This window comes from Fulmarus glacialis, unplaced genomic scaffold (assembly GCF_000690835.1).
Source record: "Fulmarus glacialis isolate BGI_N327 unplaced genomic scaffold, ASM69083v1 scaffold13709, whole genome shotgun sequence".
NCBI lineage: Eukaryota > Metazoa > Chordata > Aves > Procellariiformes > Procellariidae > Fulmarus > Fulmarus glacialis.
The window spans coordinates 12793-38069 of NW_009231528.1; the positions used below are offsets into that span (position 1 = coordinate 12793).

The 25277-nt window shown below is 39.6% G+C and overlaps 1 protein-coding gene across 1 annotated transcript in view; it reads right to left on the reverse strand.

Annotated features, from left to right (window-relative positions):
- NCOA2 (nuclear receptor coactivator 2) overlaps positions 1 to 25277 on the reverse strand; it is a gene marked incomplete at its 3' end in the record, with an annotated part of 71357 nt that overhangs the window by 11883 nt on the left and 34197 nt on the right. Inside the window, exons 8-15 of the mRNA XM_009584615.1 lie at positions 24966 to 25113; positions 21534 to 22803; positions 12348 to 12558; positions 8894 to 9103; positions 6656 to 6871; positions 5881 to 6010; positions 2678 to 2843; positions 441 to 717 (exon numbers count right to left, since the gene is read on the reverse strand). Of these exons, the coding sequence (XP_009582910.1) occupies positions 441 to 717; positions 2678 to 2843; positions 5881 to 6010; positions 6656 to 6871; positions 8894 to 9103; positions 12348 to 12558; positions 21534 to 22803; positions 24966 to 25113 (2628 nt within the window). The remainder of the gene's footprint in view (positions 1 to 440; positions 718 to 2677; positions 2844 to 5880; positions 6011 to 6655; positions 6872 to 8893; positions 9104 to 12347; positions 12559 to 21533; positions 22804 to 24965; positions 25114 to 25277) is intronic.

Sequence of the window (25277 nt, forward strand, 5' to 3'; positions counted from 1 at the left end):
AACTTAAAACGATCCTCAAAAGTAGACCAAGGCCAAGGGAAAAAAAAGGATGGAGTTAAGAGGTAGCAATAAAAGCATTTAGATGCTGGAAGAGTCAAGATATAACAAACAGAAAAAGGCTTACATAACAAAAAGCACCACTGTAGCATTGTTCAAAGAATTAGTGAGACCTAGGCTTAAATACTAGGCACATTCTTGCACAGTATTATAGAAAGAATACCGGAAAGATGCAAAAAAAGATCAAAAAAGAGAAGGCGCTAGGTACTGTCTCTGAAAACTCATTATGGCTAGTGTTTTCAGTTTAGAAGCGGAATGGGGCTATAATAGAACAGGGTACACACTTAAGACTTGGTCTATTCGGAGCAAGCTGAGAGTCAGTAGGTGCTGCCTCGGAGAGGTGCCTGCGCCAGCGTGAAACCGGGCACGGAAGGGATGTCCCTGCTGTGCCTGGAGCCTGTGCTGCAGCTGGAGCCGCAGCTGGTTGGGCTGGTTCTGCACGATGCCGGCGGGCCGGAGGCCGGGCCGGGGCTGCATGCGCAGGGCTGCGTACCCCGGGCGCTGCCCCATGGGGTGGAAGCTGGGGTCCTGCATGGGCGCGTAGCTGCCCTGCGCCATCTGAGCCTGCGCCGCGTACTGCTGGGAGAACACCGGAGCCTTCTGCTCCATCAGGATGCTCGACTCCTGGCTGGGGAAAGTCTCTGGGTCGACAGCTTGGCTCTGCAGAAGTACGTGAACAACAGAGACAGTTGGCAGGACATGGCTTTTCACAGGATTGTACGAGACTAATACAGCCACCCTGCAAAACCAACCTTCTAGGCTGTGAATGTTTCTAAACAGAAAATTATATAAATTTTCTTTACCTACATATAAAACTTAAAAATAAACAGAATTGTATTTTTGAGTGTCAAAACATATTCATGGAGACAATTCCTCCTCTCTTTTCTTTTTTTTTTTAAAAACAAAGACCCACAATTTTTGTCATGTTCTTAACATAGCCATTGTATCATTCTGCTAATGAATAACAACCTGAAATGACAAATGCTGTAAGAAAAGCTGTAAATGAAGTGATGCCAGCATATTTTTGCCATTGAATCCGAGATAAATTCAAAGATGTTACAAATGAATAAGGATGAGAAAGTAGATTTTTATCAGTATCTTTAAACAAAATAACGACTTCAAATAAAGATGCCTGAAAGTATTACATAAGCGAATGTGAACAGAGTCCCTAATTCTTTCAGGACACTTTCGCACAAACTGATTATCTATTAGCATAAGAAAGCTAACATGATTCTAAACTCCATTCTAGATACTCCCCTAATATTTGCTCTAGCCAGAATAATTTTATAGCTTATTCCACACTGACCTTGGAAATCAAGTTAATCTAAATTTCAGTGCCCTCATGAAAGGAAGACTTTTAAGCTCCTATAAAATGTTTGATGGATATTTTAAAAACATTTTCTAAAATGCAACAGTTCTCTTATCTGCAAAATTCTTTAACTGTTTCCACTGAGATATTAATAAAATAGAAAGATATTTACCACTTAGTTTGAAATAAAACATTATTCATATTTTTTTGGTGGTGGTACTCCAAAAACTATGTCATAGGTCATGAAAGTTTCACACTGCAAAATTGTAGTTCACCAATAAATTTTATCTCCAGCTTAACACCTCACTGAGTTCTGTGTTGAACCAAATAGGCTTGGAGATAGTTTTCTCATGTCCAAAGCAGGATTACATTGGTCCTATTTCATATCTAAAATGAAGAGCTAGTTCAGAAGTTATGCTCAGGACTCTGATGAGTGCTGGGAAATGAAATAGGTATTCTAGGCTCGTCTAAGAATATTAAATCATTATAGAGACATGTACAGCTGTTTTTGGAAATACAATTTTGATGCCAGAAACATCAAGCGCTAACTTTTCCCCCCCGATTATTTTTTTTTAACCACACTTTTTTGCATCATATAAATGGACAATGAAATGGACAAGAACCAACTGGAAGCTAATAAAAAATAACTGTGGGGAAAAAAATGGATGAAAAAGAATAGAACAAATTCATGCTGCAAAGTTTAGGAAGCATGTTTCTAATTTAAAAAAACCCTACAGTTTTAAGTGCTTGGAATGAAATCAGCTGCTTCAGGTAAAACTCGTCCCTTAACACACATAAATCAACTATGGGAAAAACTGTGGGTGAAATTACACGTTACAGGTTTGCTCATCCAAAAGCTTGTTGCCCCCATCACACAAAAGTCTTGATCTTGCTCCTCTGCTCCTAGGTCTTCATATTCTTTTTTTTCTTCTCTCCTATACCCTGCTGCTGGCCGTGTTCTTACTTTTCTCCCATACAGTTGTTCCTCTGACCACCAGATAAGCAGAAGCCTGTTAATTTTTTGGTTTAGGTCAGGTTAGTTGCATAAAGCGAAGTGGCTCAGCACAGGTCAGAAGAAGGAGAGCTAGGTGAGGGTGGCAGGGAAGAGGATGGAAGGCTAAACCTGGGGCTGAAGGAAGGTTTTCAGGTGACACTGAGCCGTTAGATGGAATCCCACCAAAATATGTAACTCCATCCTAGCTTGTAAGAAGTGTTTTATAATCCTCTTCTTCAACACACTTTCCACCTCCATCTTGACAACACACCCTTTAAATGTAATATCTAAAACATGCAATGCAATGTCCAGTATACCTGGCTAACTAGTTCTGGTATCCCGAGAGCCCTGTCAATTTCTTCTAAACCATCAAAATTCCTTAATGCCATGTAAAGCTGATCCAGGAGAGCACCCTCATCACTTGGTGACTCTGATGAAGGATGATTACACAAGAGATCATCTGGTGAGCTGCCAAACGGTTGCCTGTGAAAACATGAACACAGCGTTGGTAAACAGCTGCTGAAAAACAAGAAATAATATCAGAGGATTAGTACGCAAATTGAACTAACAAGTGGAGACGGAAATTATTTTAATCGCTGCCAATTTTGTTTAGAAAACTACTCTGGATGAAAGTTATGCTGCCTAAAGAAATAACTAAATAGCACGATTAATGCCTGTCAAGACCCTACAAGCACGGTGTATCCGACAAGTAAGCAAGCACACCAAAGGTACGCTGGAGTGCTGATTTCATATTACAGGTACAGCAGAGGAACAGAGAAGTCAGTATAAAATATTGTCACTGAACACAGAAGGTTAAATAATTTTTTAAAAACTGATTGTAACTTTGAATTTTAGACATTAGATTAACTATACTATCACAAGTAGAAGAACAACTCATTTCCACAGACACTCTTCTTAACTGGTTTTCTATCAGACTAAGCAAGCCAAAGAGGTCACAGAGGGGTCTGAGGATTGTCTGAGCTCGCACAAACCGAACACCTGGAAAAGCCGGCCAGAAGCACGGGGGAGCAGGGAGAAAAGGACATTCCCCTTTTTGTTTGCAGCAAAACACTGCATCAGCTCAACCCATCTTATGGAATTGCACACTTGGGTACCCGTTTATGCACTTGTTATGTGCCTCAGAAGGGTGTCAGCAAGAATTTGGATACTGTCAGGCAGAGTGTGCTGGCTCTATAAATCCTGCTTACCTCACCCCTGAATTTGTATGCAGAGCACACTCACAGTTACAAAAGCAGAATAAAGGTTTATTCCAAACCCAAAGGACAAAACTTACCGAGAAACAAACTAAATCTGAAATAACACCTTATCTGTAGCCAAATGACATATTTTCGTTTTGCAGTTCACACACAAGCCCTACTTCATGCACAATACTACAAGACTACAATAGAAAATACAAAGAGCAAAGCATTCTGCAAGCAAGGGCAGCTACTATATGCACATCATGGCAGAATCTCATCCCAGATAATTGCTCAGAGAAAACAAAAGCTGTCACACATGGAAGCAGGAAACAGCACTATATGTGAATCCTTTTTAGAGGTCTGTTTGGAAAAAAAAAGAAACGTGTTTGTGTATTTAGTTTCCATAATGAGATATATGGTTGCCATGGAAGTCTAATCTCTATGTCAAAGCTAAGCAGAAGGAAAGAGCTGCATCGTCAGGCTATACACCTAAAAACCCAAAGGATGGCAAGCAGGAAAATTAACAGAAACATATTCTTTTTAATTAGATCCTGGACTGTAAAAAATAAAAATAAGGATATATATGATGTACCTTTAAAACATCACAAAGTATTAATCAATCTCAGAAACAGAGAAAGTTTCTATAACTCTCACAGGTGGAATTATAAATCAGTAAAACGGGAAGAGCAAAAAAAAAAAACTTTGAATCAAATTGCCTGCAAACTTTAAAAATTACTTATAAGAAGGGATCTATCATCTGGAAAAATAATCGATGGGGCTAGCCAAAACACGTCCCTCAAATTGTAAATGGGCATGAATACATATGGTAAGAAAAAGTTTAAAACCTTTGTCAAATTCTGTATGTTGAACAATGACAATTGCTTTGTTTTTTTCCCCATTTCTTTTATATACCACAGTGATAATGTTTAATTTTTCTCTAAAAGAATTATTTTTACTCATGATTTAACTTTTTCGAATTTAATACTCATGTTGATAACCAGATAATAAAAATACAAATCCCAGGGGTTAATAAAATAAGAAATGGCAGCACCAAACAATTCATCATCTCTGTTTGGATGTAAATGATCAAAATATGATTACTTTCAGATGCAACACAATGGGAATTTTCTTCCCCGTCTTCAGCTACAAGGAAATTATGAGAAATGCAAAGGTAACAAAATGGAAGAACTATCTGCCTGGCTTGCTGACCAAACATGGCCCTGTATTTTGTTTTACGGTGTCACTTTTTAAGTGAATAATTAAGTTACGCAAACAGTGCTTTTGGCATATGGACACCCTGATTGGGAGAGAATTAGCATCAGGAAACATATTGAAAAGCATGAAAAAGTTAGAAAAGTAACAGAGAAAATACCACACTTAAATTTACAGATAATCTTTTTGGACATCCTTTCATAATGAAAATTTAGAGAATGTAGTCAGAAGATTAATCTTTCTTCAAACACACTTTTTCCCAACTGCTTCCTCTTCATTTTCTTTTCAGCACTCCTCCCATTTACTACTGAAAAATATCCCAACTCATGCAATTCAAAATATTTCAACATTTCTCCTTTATCTGTCCATTCTGTATCACTTATACACTCCATATATATATAGTTTCTCTAATTTAAGCTGCAAACTTTTTGGAGAAGACATGCCTTTTTAAGGAAGTGTAAATTGCTTTTCATAGTTACGGTATTATTTAAGTGTCTTAATAATGAACAAAGTTAATATATTACATATGAGTTAATAACTTGTGATCAAACTGTGGTTCTGGATACCCGAGAAGGAGCTAGCTTCAGGGAAGAGGCAGCCTCTGTTTCACTTCATCTTTCCTTCCTCACCTTTTACAGAATTTAGGTCAATTAAAAAAACCCAAACAAAACAGAAATTAACGATGTCCTGCACTACTTAAACGCCACCCCATTGCAGGAAAAGACAGCTATGTTATAACTACAAAGGCTCTGGCATTTTTCCACGTTTAGTGTTAAGTGTAATTGTTAACAGTAAAACCAGCAAAACCAGACAGAATCATAATAAAAGATTATCTGTAATGCTCAAGAGGTGAAAATGGTGCAACTACCTAAAGCACTGGCAGCGTTCACTGTGATACAGAACTTCCAATTCTTCCAACACATTAAATGGCAAAGAGAGCATTTATAAGTAGTACTAGAACATGTATACATTGCACAAGTATAAAATACTACAAGCATTAAATTGATATATGTTTGGTGAGTATTTTACATAGGGCTTTTTTTCCATGAGGCGTATACAATACGGGCCTGTAAAATCTCTCCATGTTTTGATGCGACAGTAAGACTCACCTGTTCTGACTACCAAAAGTTGCCTGATCTATAGGCAAGATGCTGTCTGGCCATGGTGCAGTCTGATTTGGAGGTGCCTGCTGTTGGCTATACTGAGGTCCTCCTATGTTCATCTCCAATTCGGATGGCCCTAATCAAGGAAAAATAACCACATAACTTTTGTGAAAAGAATCTACTTCCATGTTAATTCTTTCCATTGAATTATCTTCGTTACAGTAAAAGCAAACAAAAACATTAAGAATTCAGTAACATTATACTTCAAAGCACCATGATTTTTTTGTTAAAAATTGCTTTTAAAATTTGAGAAAACAACATGAGAACTTGAAAGTGGTTCAAAACCACAAAACAGGCGATACGACACCACAGATGCAAAAATTAGTAAGGTAAGCATAAAAAAAAGACAGCATATAGAGTCAATATAATAATGTACTTGCTTTAAAAGTGACTAAGAACAATGATAATGGTCCCAGCATTTCCTCTTAAAAACCCCCAGAGTCATTAATAAACAAGAGCAACTTCATATACTCTTTCTTTGGCCACACCACTGTGGAGCTACAGAGTAGCAGGAATAGTTCATATCAATATACGCGTTAGAAGTTAGTGTTTTACACACCTTCCTTCCCACTTCCTCAGGCAACTTTCACTGTGGAATATAGTTCTCATCAAATCCGTAATTGAAGTGAGTCTTTTTTTTCTTTTTTGTTTTTTTCCTCCCTCATCTTTGGCAATTGAGCATATGCCAAAAAAGCACATCTCCACACACGCCCTTACTTACCCATATTCATGACCTGAGATGGAAGCATCTGCCTTGGGCCAGGCTGGTTGCTGGGTCTCAAGGGGATGCTGGCCGTGGGGTTGCGGATCATGCCTGCTTGCACCGGCCTGTTCATGGCACTAGCTGTGGGCGCGCAGGTCACCCTCACAGCAGGAGCCTGGCTTCCCCAATCTCCAGATGCCATGGCAGGCCGAGGCGCATTGCCACTGATCATTCCTGCACAAGAGCCAAACAGACTTAGGTGCCGGCACATGATTCAGAACAGCTTTAGCATTATAACTGCCTGATGAGCTACATTTTTAGCAAAGAAAATGCAGTAGTTTCACTCAAAGCACATTGTACCACAACTGGCTGCCCAGATGTGCAAAGCTACAGAATGATGCCTGACGCTGCTTAGTCAAGGGACTGGAGATTATTATACATTTTACATGAGGAAGATCCTTTTATCATTTCCGAAACGCTGTTCAGAGTAAATGTTCCCACGTGTAGTCTGCAACAGGTGCCGAGGGTGTGTGGATAGCCCTAACTTCCTTCCTCAGGAAATGAATCACGTTTGCTGATGTGTGTGTCAGTGCTTTACTTTCCAAGTGCTAAGTGAGAATGAAGACTTGAGTAACAACATGTTATTGCTACACACACTTACAATTTAGAAGGATTAAATTTAAATTCGCATTCTGCAAACATCTTTTGGCAAGTGCTTTTATTCAGAACCTAGAGCCTTCTTAGCTTCAAGGCTCACCCAGATAATTTCAAACCAATGTATGGTGCAGGGAAATTACTCACAGGAACTTTCCGATAGATGCTAAAGTTCATTACCGTTATTTTAGGGGAAGTCCTCCTACATCTACTGTAAACAACTGATACAGTTTATTTACACTTGGAATATACAGAGTACTACACTCTGACAGTAGCCAAAAAAACCCAACCGAACCCCAACACAAAAACCCCCAAAACCCGAAGACATGCATTCATAGTATTTATACACTTCAATTTTATACAGTCAAACGAGCAGATAAAACACTGATTTCAGATTGGACTACTGGTCTCTCCAGTTGCATTTTGCAACATCCTTAAATGAATACTAAAAGCCACACAAATAATTATTACTCATCAGTTCAATTACTTGGTGATATATAACCAAGGATGAAAACCCTTTGAAGAGGGTCATTGTTTCAGCTGCTGTACAAAATTTGCTTCAGTGTTACATCCTCAGTTTTGTTTTATTTGTGTACATATTCTATCAGCTGAAATATGTGATGTGCTAGAGCAAATGGCAGGAACACAGATAATACTCTCTAACTTGTATACATAAGATGAATAACATCCTCTAATATGTATACAGAACATGAAAGTAATAGGACGCTTGAAAGACTACAAGTTGACCTCTAATCTGCTTAAATAGGATCTTTCAGTGTCTGGCAGCATGTCTTTTGTGATACTGATGCAAACTAAATATAAAATTTTGACAGTAAATATAGACAGCTGAAAGGACTTACAATATCCATTTATTTACTCAGAGTTCTTAGCGGTTGTTGCACACTTGGACAGTCTTGAAATAAGACAATCAGCCAGACTTTTCTTGTGACACGCCCCCCCCCCGGTATCTTTGTACAATATTAGGGCAACATGAAGAAATCAATGCACCGTAGATCATGCATCATCCATGACAAGAGGTTATACCACTGCAACATCTGATGGTCCCCAAAAGGTTTATGTTTCAGAAAATTATGAAAACATTAGCATTTCTTTAATTTAAAATGAGAATTAAGGCTAATAAATAAAGGCTAACCGAGGGCAAAACCAAGGACTGTAGAGATACACATCATAAGGGCAACAGTATTGCCCACAATTTTGTTTTGAAAGAACTACCTCTACAGAGAAGTGGTTCATTTATTTGCTTTTTTGAGGCAGAAAGATTGGATCTTTACCTATCTAAGCCTCAGCTGAATCTGGAACATTGATGTGAACAGACTCTAACTGCCAATACAATGTGTTCATCTAGAAATTTTCAGGTAGGTGAAAAGCAGTGCATAAAGAGCAGGACTAAAAATATGCAGAAACAGCAGTCCAAAATAAATATGCCAATACATAGCAGCCCATAAAACATGATTTTTTCCAGTCTTTTTGGAAAGTACTTACAATAAAGCCTTGTAATAAGGCTTTGTACTTGTAATAAGCCCAACATTAAGTTACACATGCTATAGTCTGTATATTTAAAAACATGGAAAGTCATCTTACCTGTGCTACTGTTGCCTAAAGTTCCTTGGCTTCCTATCATCCCTTCATTCCTGCCCATCAGTCCCGGCTGAGGTATCACTGAATAGGGGCTACTCGTTCTGATGGGTGGGAAAGTTCCTGCACCTGTTGGGTTCTGCAGTGTGATGTCAAGTGGTAAATTCTGGTTTGGTAATAACCTGCCCAGTTGCCCTGCTCGTGGGTTATTAAAAGCTAGACAGGAGGAGCAAAGAAAAAAAGCAAAGTTACAAGAATGGAAACTTTACTTGTTAAAAAAAAAAAAAAAAGAACCCAAATACACTTTAAGCTCTTGGGCTGAGCTATTTAATGCTGCATAATTTACCCACTCCATATGTGTCTGAGAAACATCCCTTCTTGACATTTTTATGTAAATTTCCAAATGGAACATTCTGACATATCATACAGATATGACTTGTATTTTTAAAACTTTAAGTGTAAATTTCCAAATGGAACATTCTGACACTAAACCAGATATGACTTGTATTTTTAAAACTTTAAATGATGCAATTTAACTTACAGGAGAGTCACTACAGCAAAATATACCACTATGTGATGTGCATACTACTGCCAATTAATCTTATACCTAGGAGGACTGTAATTGCATGCAGATGTCATCTTGAGGCAGATTGTTAGGAATTATCTCCATTTTGAAAGTTTTCCAGCATAAGCTGTGCCCCTGAAGAAGTTACCAAAATTAAGGACAGATTGAGTCTCTATCAGATCCTGTAGCCCCATTTCTACATCCCCCTCCTAAATTTTTTTTACTTTTTTTTCCATTAATAAAATAAATTCTTCTATGATTCAGCAACAACAAATAAGCGGTCCAGAATTAGAGCTGTGACACCGTAATATTCTGATAAACAGAACCATGCCTGATCACTACTGTCACCTTTATATAACTATTTTCTTCTGTTGAGGTGTTTTGTGCTCTTAAAATCAGCCTCTGCAAAGAAAACTGCAGACTGTCTCAGAAAAGTGAGCTTGAGACCTTGACCAGCAAGCGTTTGGCTCAGCTGGTGTTTGGGCAATGTTCCAATGCCTGAAAGCATCCCCTATATGCACAACTAGTTCTCAAACATGAATCAAACACTGACCTTGTGCCTATGATTCCATTTCCAATCATACCAACAAAATACATACAAATAAATTATCCACTTTTGTGAAATTATTATTTGCAATACTTCCTGACAGCTTCCCCTAGGAAAGTCTCTTGATGTAACGGCATCCTTAAAGCGACTTCTGCGTTTTCACATTCACCACCTTACAAAGAAGTTAAAGAACTTCTTTCTTATTTTATATCAAAGTAGTGATACTTTTGAATTTGAGAACTTAGATGAGGTTTATTAAGCTTTTTAAAAAGTACAGAAACATCTTATTACAAAGGTCTCTGACTTTTCTTCTTATTTTATAAAATCAGACTACAGAAACTCATTGTATTTATTTATTTTTTCAATATAAGTTCTCTGCCACGTGAATTTGCTTATATGCGTGTATAGGAAATACATCACATCACATACACCGAATTCCTAACCATGAGATCGAAATTTTGTCTTGACTGTCTGTTCAAACAAGCAAACAAAACTTACTTATGAGACAAAAATAACCTTCCCAAGCTTGGGGGCATCATAAAGTCTAAGGATTGAACCAAAACCGAACTTCAGTGACAGTTTCAGAAGAGTTTGCCCCAGAAGTTTGAAAAATCACATAGATGAGTAAGTTATTATATGGGTAGCTTTGGCAGCACCCACTGATCCTACAAAAAGGAAAGCTGGAAATGCAGCACAAAATAACAACACAGTTGATGAGATGTGGTGGTGCTCAGATCACATATTCTATTCTTGGTTAGGATGGGACTGAAGGAGGCTCCCTGTCCCCCATGCAACAAATTCTAGCAATTTGGCAAATCTAGCAGCTTTCAAGTCTTTTTTTTTTTTTTTTTAAACAGATAAAAATATTTTAAGCATTTTCATGTAAAACCTGTAAAATGAAAGCTGATTATTTCTTCAGAAAAAAAAATTTAAAATCCCAAACCTCTTTTGGAATTGTCTATGATTTGACATTCATTCTACATTACTTCTGTGTATGAGAATGACCATATGAGAAGCCACTCACTATTTCTGTGCACCTGTTTTCTGTATGCTCTTCTACCGAAAACAAGGCTGAAGTTCCCTAAGGGAATCAGGCACAGACACAAGACTGAGCTGGGGGAAAAAGTTTTAGGGTTTTAATTTACATGGGAAACAGGATGCTGCTTTTACAGAACTGCTGCTAACCACCAAGACACTCTCATTTACAATCATACTGTTACTGTATTGCCGGTAGCTTTGAAAGCAGATTTAAAGCCAGGTTAACTCTGGAAAGCCAAAAGGCTACAGTGGAAGGAACCAGCAGACCTTGCTTCAGAAAGAATATGCTAAAGATTTCAGATGCACAGAGATTTCTTTCTGACTTACGTGCTGCTGCTGCTGCTAATACCCCCATACTTACAAAAATGAGTACATTCAATCCATGCATCTTTCTCTGAGCAACACTGATAACAAATGATAATTTAAGGATCTGTAGTGGTTTTAATATTAATTTAAACATTAATATTTATTATTAATAGTAGTATTAATATTTATTTAAACATTTCTAAGTAGTAATCTGAGTTCACTTGAAAGTGGCACGGTGTTATTTTAATATCATCAGAATGGCTAAAAATATTATCTAAGCCCTATGTTTTATAAAAAAAACCTCCAGAGTAATTTAAGGAAGTAAACAGATGCTGCCATCCTAGCACACAGGAGAAAAAAATGAAGCAGTGGCTTTTTATGCTATTTTGTTCAACATTCGTAGCTGATAAGTCTTCTGTCTTGCTCGCTTTCCACTATTCTATGGTGGTAGACCAACATTTCAATGCTGAATTGTAAGTTAATTAATAAAGTTAAGGAACACTGTCAGCTGGAAGTGACTCAATTAAAAGCCACAATTTCAAATGAAACTTGGGCATTCCTCTTAATCATACATCTTTCTATTAATCTTGTGGTTTTAGAAGATGACTCTCCTTCACGCTTAGAAAAGCCTCTGTTGTCCCTTTTACTGAAAGAGCTGCTGGAAAGGAGCGATCTGCATCGGAACAAAATGCATGTGCCCTCCGTGCCAAAGCCCCCGCAACAGCAGCATCACCTATAACCACAGCAGGGGACATTTCATTTGTTTTGAGGGTACCCCTTAAAACTTGTCAGAGGGCACGGACTTCCAGGGTGCTGAGTGAGTTAGACATAACCGCCACATGTCTTTCAAAATGGGACGACCGCAGATGGCGCTATGTCATCACGTAAGACCAGACCAGGACGAGGAGCTGCCCGGTTCCTCCCCAGCCAAACCCAGGGGCACCACGATCGCCGCTTTGGGGGTTCGCAAGCTTTGCCTACACGCGTGTGGAAGGTGGACTCACTGCTCTGTGAAATCCTCATTGCTGGTTTCTGGGTGGCCACAGCCGCGCCGGGGCTGTTGTCACTGGTGAGCTGCATGAGGTCATTGATGATGGCTTGCTTGTCGACCGAGCCCGCTGGCGCGCCTGGGCGGCTATCTGGGAAAAGCTGCGGTAACTGGCTGTTCTGCAGGTCATCCAGAATCTCCTCCAAGTTATCCAATTCACTGCCTGGCTGCAATAAAAAAAAACACAAACCCACAGTACACTTCACTGCTCGCCGGCTGTCGGCGTCCTGCTCGCGCCGAGCCAGGCAGCCCGCAACTGTTACGCCTGCACTGGCTTGGGATGCTTCCTGCATGAAGCCCTATGTAAGGAAGCTCACAAAGCTGTCGAAAAGGCACTGTGTAGGCTTCCCAGGGCTCGTCTGCATCGCGTTTAGGCAGCCCGGTGTGGCACTGGCACCCCTTCAAAACCCCGGCATTGGGACGTACAAACAGCCACACGATCTGTACCTCGGGCAAAGGGGAGATCTTCCCTGTGCATGCTGTGACCGGTGCAGACAGCAGGGATAATTTAGCAGGGGAAGAGATCCAACAGTGATGAAGATGGGGGTTTATGTAGGTATAACCAATATTCCTTTCAGCACAGTCATATTTCTAGTCTCTTTATGACTTGATTAAAAGCATATGATGGAAAAGTTGCTTCATGGCTAAAACAATTCCCCATATGCATTTTCTTTGTTACATTCAAAAACTTAGCACTGAATAACTCTATATAAAGTTAACTGGCAAGAAATACACATTTCAGTGAAGTTCTATAAATTAAAACCTGTCAACTAGTTACTAGATTTAGGAATATATTTTGCTCACAACTTCCCAAATCAGTGAAAATAACTTCTCTACACTAAGGAAAAAAAGGAGAAATCTAGTTACATTCAATTCAGTAAGAAACTTACCATGAAACAAAGATGGGGAAAAAATTAAGTTCATCCTATACTAACACAAATACTGACCTGCATGTTTTCCTTGCAAATGTTGATTTTCACCAGTATTTTTTTTTTTGGTCTGTCTATAAACCTCAGAATTAAATTTTTTTTCTGACTGAAATTTGGAAATTATTACAAGTATATTCTCCACTCCTAAACCTGTAAATAGGGCAAAATTCTTTTGGGTAATAATTACCAACAGGGAGTCCAGTCTCAGCTACCACCAAGTTGCACAGGAAACATTTCATGACAGTATTTATAACAAAAACCTACTCAAAATCAGCGCCTTCATTAGGAAATGTGCAATGACGGCAGAGAGGCAGAGAGTGAGCAGCCAGCTGTGAAGGATGGGGAACCGAGAAATAACACCACAAACACGCACACAACTGAAACACAATTCTTCCTGTTCTTTTTTTTTTTGTCCTACTGCCACATCGTGAACTTGTTACTTATTGAGCGCAAGCTTACACCGCAGATCACAGGATAATGTAGAAATACTTGAGATGGCTTTAAACTACCTACCGAGGCTCTCGCAGCCTAGCTAGGAAGCACTGCACATTAGTCTGTACTAACCTCCTGCTGCCACAGCTCACCTGCTCCTGGGAAGCCCAGCTATTTTACTGAAAGGGAGCTAAGATGCCTCGAGGTTACATCTCTACATACCTTTTTTGGATGACTGACTGCAGATAAACACGGTATTACTCTTTACTCCTTCCACATCACCTCCTAGTCTTACAGATTGGAATGCATAGTGCAAAAGAGGAAGGAGTTTACTCCGTTAAAAGGCAGCATGTGGGTGATCTGGAGGCTGGTGTTATTGGCAAAATGGCAGGAAATCACAGAATCAGAAGACTGGAAGGAATGTAAAGCCTCGAGGCAAAATCAGCGTATGCCATTCCCTACAGAAGTTCATATAGCCTCTTGTTAAAGACATCCACTAACAGAAAATCCACAGCTTCCCCAGGGAATTGGTTTCAGCACTCTGCCATCCTTCCTATTTGAGTTTTTTTCCTCAGTGTCAATGCAAAATCTCCCTCACTGAAATTTAGGCCCTTCCTTCCCGTTGTATTTTGAATCTGGGGAACAAATTGTGTTGCCCTTTCTTTTTCTAACCCTTTCTGTATTTGAAAACATGTGCCTTTTTTGTTTTTAAGCTGAAGTTAATAAGCAATCTCAACTTGTGGAATTTTCTTCAGCATATAACCTGTTTTCTAGACCTCTCATTACTCTTGCTGCTCCTGTGGACTGTCTTCAGTTGATCCACACCTTTGTGAAGTGCCATGTCCAGAACTTCAGATGCCAGGACTTAAGATGAAGCCTTACAACTGCTGAATAAAGCAGAAAATTTACTCTACACATAGTACACTCTGATGGCATATTCCAGAAAAGCCTGTGATTTTTTTAATTACATGACATTACTGACTCTCACTCATCTTGTGCTCACTGCGATCCCTAGACACAGCTCTAGAAAAGTCCTATCTAGCTAGTTGCTCCCTCCTTTTTTTTTAAAGTCATTATTCTTGACTAATTACAATAAATAACATTTGTTCATCCTGAATGTTCTCCTAAGATTTCTCCTCCCTATTTCCTGGTTGCAGCTGCATTTGAATTCTGTCCGCCAGTGTATTTGCAGACATTCAAGTGTCACACGCAGCTTTACCAAGCGTACGCTCTATTCTTTCATTGGGTCATTTAAGTTAACTAAAACACTGAGCAGCTCTAGATGCTGTACGAGCTCCTGCAGCACCTCCATTTTGGCAGTGAATCCTTAAATAACTACTTTGTGTGTAAGGATTTCCAAACAGCTTCCTACCCACTCACAGCAGTTTCGTCTTGACCATGCATTCTAATCTGCTTACGAAAATGCGACGTGTAAGAGTGCCAAAGAGCCTTACTCAAACCAAGACGCATGGCACACGCTGCTTCCCTTATGCCAAAAAGCCCACTACCCTCTTGCAGAAGGAAAACAGGTTGGTCCGACATTACCTCCTCTTGAGAAATCCCGCTGCTGACTTGCTGCCTTCAAGGCACTCACAAGCAGCTGGGTGGACACAGCACACCCACAGAAAAGGTAGAGCCAGGAGAAATCAAATGTGATTATAGGAAGCCTAAATCATTGTGCGGACAGGTGATAAGCAGATTCAAAAAGGCACTGCAAGAGACAGTTGTGAGCGATGTTTCTAGGAGCCGCGTTTTGAGCACTGGGAGATCTGGTACAAGAAGACTGCAAGAGCCGGTAGAGGAGACTGATGTAGAGTATCATAAATTACAGAGGGATGATTCAGTACTCTTTGGGGGAATTAAGACATATGGCCTTCATTAAACATATTTGAGATAACAGTGAAGGGAAGTTTTATATGTTACAGGGGGTTTTTTTGTTTGGTTTTGTGCAGGACTTTGTGTCTTTTTTTCTTTTTTTTAACATTCTGGCTACTGCAATTCTTTGTTTAAACATCAGATGTAAAAAAATAACCAAACCCAAAACAAAGCCACAGAAGAACATATTGATCCAAATGTGTCAGAAAACTGCACTCCCCAGGATGCTTTTAATTCCTCTCAGGAAGCGGCAAAGAAAGGCCAAAAACAACAGATGTATTATAACAACACAAATACATAACCTTCCTTTTTTTGCTTAGCATAATCAATATCAAATATTTGATCTTTATTTTTTGATGACATGAGGGTTCTCAACTGCTGCAAAAGCTCCAAAATAGATTTAGATTAATACCAAGCTATGACGTTAGCCTAAGTCTTTCCAGACTCACCCTCAAACGGCACTATATGCGCAGAAACTAGCATTAAAATATTTACTTGGTTAGTTTCATGGGATTTTTCTTGTATTTATATTTTATATTTATTTTGTTAATGGTCTAAACTGAACTTTATGTAAATAAAAAGCACACCCTAACCTCCCTGTAAAACAATTATTTGTCATGAATTAAAAAAAAAATATGCCTGACAAAGTGCTAAGCATCACAAGAAAGTTCTCGTGCACATATTTCCACTATCTCTAAGCAATGCGATTACAACAATCTCCGTAGAACTGGGACACTAAGTGCCAGAAAACATAAGACAAATTGTGTTTAGAAATACTTTTGCACTTGAAAAAGTACCTATTTTCAAAGTACTTATCACCATCATGTAGAGAAAGGTAGATTAAAGTGTTAATTGCTTAATGAAAGGCAGTTACACCCCAACATGAAGTTTGGCTTACAAAAGTTTCTATGTCAAAGTCTAACTTCCATGGATTGTAAAGGACTGGATAAGATCCTAAACTCTCTGGAGATCTCTTTTCCACCACGGGCAATGCCCATGGCTTGCACTGAGACCCTGTATTCCAAACTTCATACATGTATACATTTCCTTTATGACAAACATATGACAGAGGTATCTGGGCCTTTTTCCTTACAACAGGATGTCTTTTGGTGGAGGCACAACTTGAAACTATACCTGCCGTATATAAATCCCAAGTTAGCTCATTAGCATGGGCAAAACATTTGACCATAAAAGGTAAACACAACCAAATCCCTGCTCCAAACTGGCCATAAATTAAAGGATTATGAAAAGAAGAAAAAAGTAAATTAGAAGTGGAATCACTATAGTCTTTTTCTCCCTGGTAACTGCATTAAACAAACAATTGGATAGAAATCCCATTACATTATCAAGCTAATCTACTACTAACTTCTGGAAACAGAACTCTAGTTGAAAGACATTCAGAAAATGGAACCCCCATTCTAAGGTTTTGGTAGAATTTCAGTAAGAAACCAATGTCCTTCATGACTTTAATGGATTCTGGACATCAAGCAATAGGTTTTTGGAAGATGAGGGTCATGTGTAAAGAAAATAATTTAGTATTGGGAAGATACTGGCTTCCACATAAAGCAAAAGGACAGCAGAGTTGACAAAGTGTGTGAGGAACACCAGAACAGTTTCTGATTTTAGGACAAAAAGGTACATGCTTAAGATGATTTCTGGAACATCACTGCTGGAGACTGTGGCATTGCAAAGTCCCTGTCAGGCACACAGGTTGTCTATATTGTCTGCTGGCTAAAAAAGAAGAGAGTACACTTACAGAGATAAGGCTTTTACTCTGCACTATGCCAAGTGCTTTCTCAGAGAATAAGCCACTTCAAATTTCTACATCTTAGTTTCTTCATCTTTAATATGAATATAATAATCCACACCCAATTTTACAGAAGAGTGTTGCAGTACAAAACAGTATGGCTAAAAATGTTTCTTTAGCAAGGCAATACCTGACATTGTTCAGTGCATGACGTTTCTCTGACGTCCCCCTATGCTTTCACTCTCCTTCCCCCAAGCTGTTAGCCAGGTCTTGTCAGATTTGACCATCTGCTGACCACTACACGGGCTGCTCCCAACCAGCAGCAGTGTGTGCTGGCTGCAGCCAGAAGCACGATGAGGGTTTTTTTGAGAGACAGCGCAAGCAGTGGGGCTCAGGGAAGGAGGGTGTGGGATGAAGTCCCACCACGGCAGCTCCACAGTAGCTGGTGGGCCAGCAGGGAATTGTAGGCTTACTGCTGAGGGATGCCCTATAAAACAAACCTGTAGCAAATCAGGACTTGTGTTTCCACTGCCTTCCCTTTTTAATAGTGGAGAACAATAACGAGCACTCACTTTCGGTGCTTGATAGCACCACTGTTGGTGCTGTAGGAAAAGCTCCGCTGAGCCTCCCCAGTAGGTCTCTCTTTCATCCTCTCCCCCACAGCTGCCTTAACTGGAATAGCAATCAGCCTAATAGAGCCTGATAACTATCATCCCACCAAGGAAGGGAAACAGGTATGGCGGCACTGGAAATAATCTCTGCCATTTGAGAAAGGCTTCCTGTCAGTTGCTGCTCTCTGCAGAAGTGTATGTTTAAACACACTACCTAGAAGACTGCTATTTTTAGTACAGTGGTGCACTTCAAAGCATTTCCTGCTCAGAAAGTCACACCAAAAGTAAAAGGAGAAAACGTAACGGCTCTGCTGCCTCCCAACACCCCGATCCCCCTTGCAGAGGCCATCCCACTGCCATTCCGCTGCAGTTTCCAGAGAAACTGCACACTTGAGTGACTAATTACTTAAAAATACAACATTCCTCGGGGAGGAGAAGTTTTAAATAAACCTGTAAAATAGGTAACACAAGCACATGGCTAATTTTTACATACGGGAGGAAGAAGGGGGGGACGCAGGAGGATGGAAGAATTTAGCACAAGAATCTGTGTTCTAGTCTTGTACTAAATAGTTCCAGCTTTGATCTAAATTTAGGCAATGAGCACTTCCTGTGGGAGACCGTCTTCCAAAGCTGAAGATTTTTGATGCTAAATATTTTCAGTGATTTTATAATTGGGGTAAAGTGGTTATTTGTTTAAAGGCCTGGCCTTCAGCTAGATAAATGCTTACATTATTTTATATTCCCCACCATTTCCTCTCCTACTCCACACTGGACTTCTCCTGTTTATTCAGCTCCAGGTTTCACTGCATTTTAAGTAGGTTTTAAAACTCTATTTACAACCAACGGGAGCAACAAAAAGCCCTTCTGTCATTATCCAGCAGCCTTCCATCACAGCTGCGGGATTGCCTTCCCCTTACCTCGGCGCTGAGGAAGCCCCAGCACTTCAGCCCTTACCACTTTGTCATGACTCCTGCACTGCTTCGTGGTTTTCTGAACAGCCCCAACTCCTGGACCTTCCTGTACCCCGCTTCCCTCTCTCGTGGGAGATAATCTCTGTCTTCAAATTTTAAGAAAAGGCAATACATCCATAGTCCATACTCCAATCCCCTCAAATCCCTCCCCTGACCTCAGAAACACGAAGTCTAAAAATAAAAAATGAATACACTATTCACTTTACAAAGTTTGTAATATCGGGGACCTGATCTTCAAATGCTTGAGGTTGGCAATGCTTGTAGACACTGAAGTCTCTTTCTTTAAAGTCAGTCTTATAGTTACATGTTTACATTTAGGGTGAGATGCAACTTGCCTATCTTCAGTCATGAAAAAGTCAGGCGGCTAGTTTAAAATAGCCATCTAGGCTACCATTAGTCAATGCGAACATCACTAGAAAGCAGCTTACCTTCCCTATTTTAGATATACATTAGGATAAGATTTTAAAAGTCCTGGAATATTTTCCTCTTTTTCCGTCAACGATGAAAGGAGCTCATAGGACTACCTTGGACTGGACAGCTAACTCCCAGCGGGGACAAAGCCTGCTCTTTGCGAATGGGTTCACAAGCTAAGCTGCTTCTTGTCTACCCCACAGAGATCATGAAAGAGGAAATATTACTTCTTTTAGAAATCTAATTCTTGGGGAGTAAACCATCTGAAGACCATGATTTTAATCTGCTTAGAAAGAAATAACTTTTTTGGCCATTACCAAATTCTACATTCTTGTCCGGTATCAAATACTGAGGACTGAAGGATCTCTGCCTTCAATCCAGTATTGACTTCAATGTGTCGGATCTGAACTAGGAATTTAAATCTATTAGATATTTTTACAATAGTTTATTCTTGCCAGTTTAGCTGTGAGTTTCTTGATATCTGATTTTCTAGCCTACCAAAGCATAAGTTTTCACAGAGAATCTAAGCCCTCCCTCTACAGGCACTACAAAATAGTAGTTGTATTCAGAACTAAACTGACATCCAGGCTTGAGGATTTATCCCTGTAGAAATTAGTGTCATTTGGCTCAGTTTCCCCTTAAAGTATGGGAAGGATTGAAAAACCACAATTGCTTCTACATAATGGCAATAGCTGTCAAATTCTGTTGAAACACAAGAAGTGAAGTAACCTTAGGAGACGCTTGGATAACTGAGATTTTAACAATGCTGTGTCCACACTCTAGTGGCACGTTTGGCCTCTACATTTTGTGGTTATAACCACTGTTGAAAGAACTGTCTGGTTAGAGACTGCCAAAGTAAAAAAAAAAAATCCAATGCTGTGACTTAGGGCTAAGAAAATGTTGTCTCTCCCTCCTCAGCCTTAAAATACAATACAGAAAATATAAAAAAGGACATATTTATATACACACAATAATAAAAATACAATAGATTCACAAAAATAAACCAGCTCAAACCCAGTCCGCACATTAAAAATACACAGTATTTTAAAAGTGAAGGATATGGCTGTGAATGACAGTCATGAACATTTGCAGTGTATGATCTGATCATGATTTACAGACTAAGGCTTCATGCACAGGGCAGTGCTTAGGGATCAATGACCAGCTGGGAGAGTTGATAGTGTAGGACAAAGCTAAGGATCATTAACTCCAGCTAGTTATAAACTCCCCAGAAAATGCCTTATACTAAAATTGATATTGTAATTACCCATTTTATAAATAAAATAAACAGTAATATTGAAGCAGCAAATTGCTTTTGCTGCATCCCTTTTTCTTGCAAAGCTCTGAAAACTGGAGCATTCTGGGTGATGTGAACCTGGTGCTTTTTGAAAGTGAATTCTGCGTGAAGGCCAGTGAAATAACACTTTTTAGCACAGGTCCTAACAACATACAGTTTATTAGTATGTTGGGCAGCAGAGCAACAAGCAATCATGCACAGAATGCAAAGAAATTCTGAATGCAAAATTCAATGCAGATAACCTTGCACAGGGAGACATGATCTCCGCACTGAACAATTAATCATGCACGGGAACTTGGGATTGAATATAAAACTTTTTAAGTAAAAAAAAAACCCAACAACAAAACCCCCCTAACTGGCACAGAAACAAGGGAAGTCTATTTGCCTTGATTTGAATTTGCAGATCAAGTATAGCACAAAGATCAGTAAAATGCAAAGTTTGTATCAGTCCTTTCAAACAACTCCTGTCCTTGAGCATGAACCTGCTTTACATGGGAGAAGTGTAGTTGCTATGCTGGGCTCGGTCAAGAGCCCATCTAGCCCACAGCAGTTCAACAACAGCCTATGCGAAAAGCTGTCAGTAAGTCAGCATTAACCAACAGTTACAAGTATTTTCTCTTCGTCTGACTACCATCTGGGAAAGGTTCCCCAGCATTCAGTCCCTGTGTCACCCATCTCCTCCCAGGCAGAGTCTGTTCTTTTAGGGAGAGTGATGATCACAACTTAGTAACACCAGCTGGAAAATTGAGTGAGGACTGGATTTCAAAAGACAAGTAACAGCCTCTTGACGTGTCAAGAAATTACTCCTAGAGGGAATCTGGAAAAAATTAAGAAGGCAATCTCATTCACACGTAATGCAAAGATTTGCTTACCTGTTCGTTAGGCTCAAAGTTTATCTCTTCTTTTTCCGTCCTCATAGCTATTAACTTTGTGCTACCGGAAGGGTCTGTCTTACTGTCCAACCGCTCCAGTTTTGGGGGTATGTCTGGTAAACCAATATCTTTAGTATCATCTTTATCTAGCAAGTAGCGAAGTAGTGCATTATTATTCTTCTTAGGACTCGCTGGCTCCTGTTTCACAGTCACCTCCGAACCAGGACCTGTGCTACTGGACTCCTGGTTCAGTTCTTTGCCTGTGGCCTCTGCTGTGAGCTTGGCCAAATCTACAGGAGAACTACTGTCCTGCAATAGTCTGTGCAAAATTTTATGCTTCTCCTTGAGCGAGGTTCCATGTGCCGAACCAGACCCAGGCAACCCTCCCGTGGAGTCCTTGCTAACGTCTCCCATGGTACTGGACAAAGGCGAAGGCTCCATCTGATCCGATTTGGTGGTCAGCAATTGTAAGAGCTTTGTCTGGCTTTTTCCATCGTGTAGTTTATTCTGTCCATCAGGTCTCTCGCCACTGACAACCGGTGGCATGTTGCTATCGCTGTTATCTTTCTGTTCCCCTGAATGGCAGCTGCTCTCTGCTTGTCCAGTTGTACCTTCCGATTGCTCCCCGTATAGTCCAAAGCAGTCTTTAGAGTCCAGACTTCCCATCTTGCTTAGCTGGGGAGGATTCATGTTCACAGGGGAATTTTGTAAATTTCCCATTTTTAGGTCAGGTGAAGCCAACGACGATCCTAGAGAAACGCCGTGGCCCTCGCTGAGGGCCTGAAGTGCGTTCAGGGAACTGTTGGTGTAGTTATGGCTATTTCCTGTGCTGCTGCAGACTCCCACGGGCGAATGCAAGCTTCCTGCAGGGGAGAACTGACTGGGTGGGATGCGGGGACTTCCTGCCACTCCAGGGCTCACACGATGCCTTGGGGAAAGCATAGAGTTTGGCTGCCCTGGGTTCATGCCGGGGCTGCTTTGTGAGGGGCTATTCATTTTTAGTGCATAGTTACTACCCTGAGCAGTGGATGCTTGTATGCTTGACACATGGTTCATTCCCCCTGAACCACCAAACCTGCCCGCTGGCATGCCCATTTGTTCCTTTGGGCCATTTATGGCAAAATTTATATTGCTACTGATGGTCATATCCTGACCTGGGTTCCCACTGCACATGGCCTGATGGGCAGGGCTGCTGGAGCTAATTGGGTTCAATATCTTCCCCATTCCTTGTCCAGTCAAATCCTGATTCATTCCACAGACGTTCTGCTCTCTATGTGGCAAGGGGAAGAAAAACAACCCATTAGCTAAAATGACAGCGGCCAACTTGCAATTACATTACAGAAAAAGAAGCAAAACCCCAAACCTCGCTTTAAAATAACACAACAAACCTACAATTAAAAACAAATTGACAATTTGACAAAAGTGAAATGTAACTCCCAACATGGCTGCACATTAACAGTATGGTTTTTCAGTACCTCATTAACAAATCAGTGGAAGAGAGGAAAAACAAAATTATACTTCATTTAAATGACAGTCATTAGAAATGCAGATAGGTTACAATTTCAGACTCTCTCCCTTTAATGTATATCTTTTCCCTAATCTAGAACTGAGAGAAACCTCATCTGAAACATATGACCCAAACAAATACATGTTTTACGAGACAGCTGTGGACAGCTGTTTGCTGGAGGTTTGAATTTCTATTAGTTAGCCCCACCACAAGCCCAGAGTGGGCTATTTGCCCACCAAGTTCATAAGTGAAAGGAAAGTTGAAAAAGTCGCATTTCTACACTGCCAGAGTATTTCGATACTGCTCCAAAAAAGCATGTGAGCCAAGAGAACTACTGGATACTACTTCAGAATGGGAACAGTCTGTTAGCAATCCAGTCCTGCATGGGTGTTTAGGAAAAGAGAAGAAAGAAAAAACCCACACACATCGGAGCTGAAACTCGTATTTTAGAGATTTAGGCTATAAGACAGAGGAAACAGAAGAGACACACACACAGAGAAAAAGCTCTTGTGAGAGCACCTGGAGATCACTTCTTTTTTCCTCAGTAGATTTTAATTAGTTTATGGGAGGATGCAATATACTTTTTACTTCTGTGCTAAAACTTAAATCAGAAAAATCAGACATATTCCAAATGCTAAAAGCTATAAAAGAGACATAGTCAAGTAGATTAGGAAGAAAAAAATTAGGTTCTGAGAAAAATCAAATCAACTCTGGACTTTCAAAAACAAATACTAATGGAACATTCCTAGTATATATTTTTGATGAGACGAAAACCATTCCTACTTGCACAGGATAAGTGCAGATAAATCTTCACATTTTGCTAAAGCATTAGAAGTGAAAGAACTGAAGCACACAGAGTGGCGAAGCTTGTTACTCTGTATTTGTTACCTTAGGTATAAAGGCAAAGGTGAATGACATTAACTATAAAAAGAGAGGTGGATTTTCAAAACCTTATTACAAACACAATAGTATCAGTGTTCTGCTAAGAAAAAAAGCAAGAATATTTGCAAGTACCATTTTTAACTTAATGGTGCTTTTTTCGATTTAAAGTTTAGCACTTCATGAAATACCAAGTATGTTCAGCAATCCAAAGAAAACAAATTTCAGACAGCTTTTGGTAGGTCAGTTTCCCAATCTACGATCTCTGTAAAATGGTTTCAGTTTTAATTATGTTTAGAGCTGTTTTCTTCCTCTTAAAATAAGTGATACTGTGGATACAGGGAAACAGTATTGTAATTATAATCAGCAAATAAAACCTGAAACAAAATCTGACACAAGTATACCAGGACATGCAATGACTTAATTCAAACTTGACTTTGAAGTTCTGAGGTCAATGATTACTTATCCTTGATTTTAACATAGAATTGCCTGTGCCTTTTCTCTTAAAAACTAATAGTGGTGGCATTTCTCAGGATTGGACATACGAAAGCCACTACTCCAAGCACCAGAAAAGACAAGGAATGAAGAGAGACAAGGTGTTAAAGTACGCAGTTTGTCTAAAATGCAGTTCTAATAACCATAACATATTCTTTAAAGAAGACCCAGGCCCAACATATGACTGACTGTGAACTACAGGAGTTTAATCCTTCACATTTTTCTAGATTTAATTACATCTGGAAAGTTTTTTGTGTCTACTATGCAAAATACAGGAAATTAAAATACTGAAATTAAGAACATGAGATTAAAGGAAATTTTTGTATGTTTAATGGAAGATCTTGATGTGAAAATCCATTTGTAAATCCTGAAATAATCTTACAGTCTTTTCCTGCTGTAAGCATTGAATTCAAAAACTTACTTTGTTTTCATGCTATCAGTTCTAGGTCAACTGAACGTCTGTCAGCCTTAAACAATCTATTTGCTTTGGCAACTTTTTACTTTCCTTGTCTCTCTACAGAGTGTGGATGTAATAAACCAGTGAGGATTACCTGTGAAGCATATGCAAGGAGATTACAAGCTGAGGTTCACTAGTCGTCTGAGAACGGATGAGCTTGCTCTTCGTTTGGGCAGAAACGATAGTGCCATCAGACAAGGAAAACCGATAAACAGGACTAAACGCTAGTCCCTGCCTCAGCACTGCAAGCAAGCAAAATAACAGAATTAAATTAATGAGAAACTATAGTACAGGTAGCTTAGTTGCTCAACACCTGATGTTCTAAATCCATCAGCACTGATACTGCAGACACTGTGTTAATTTCTAAAAAAAAAAACAAAAACACCCCCCCCCCCACAAAAAAAAA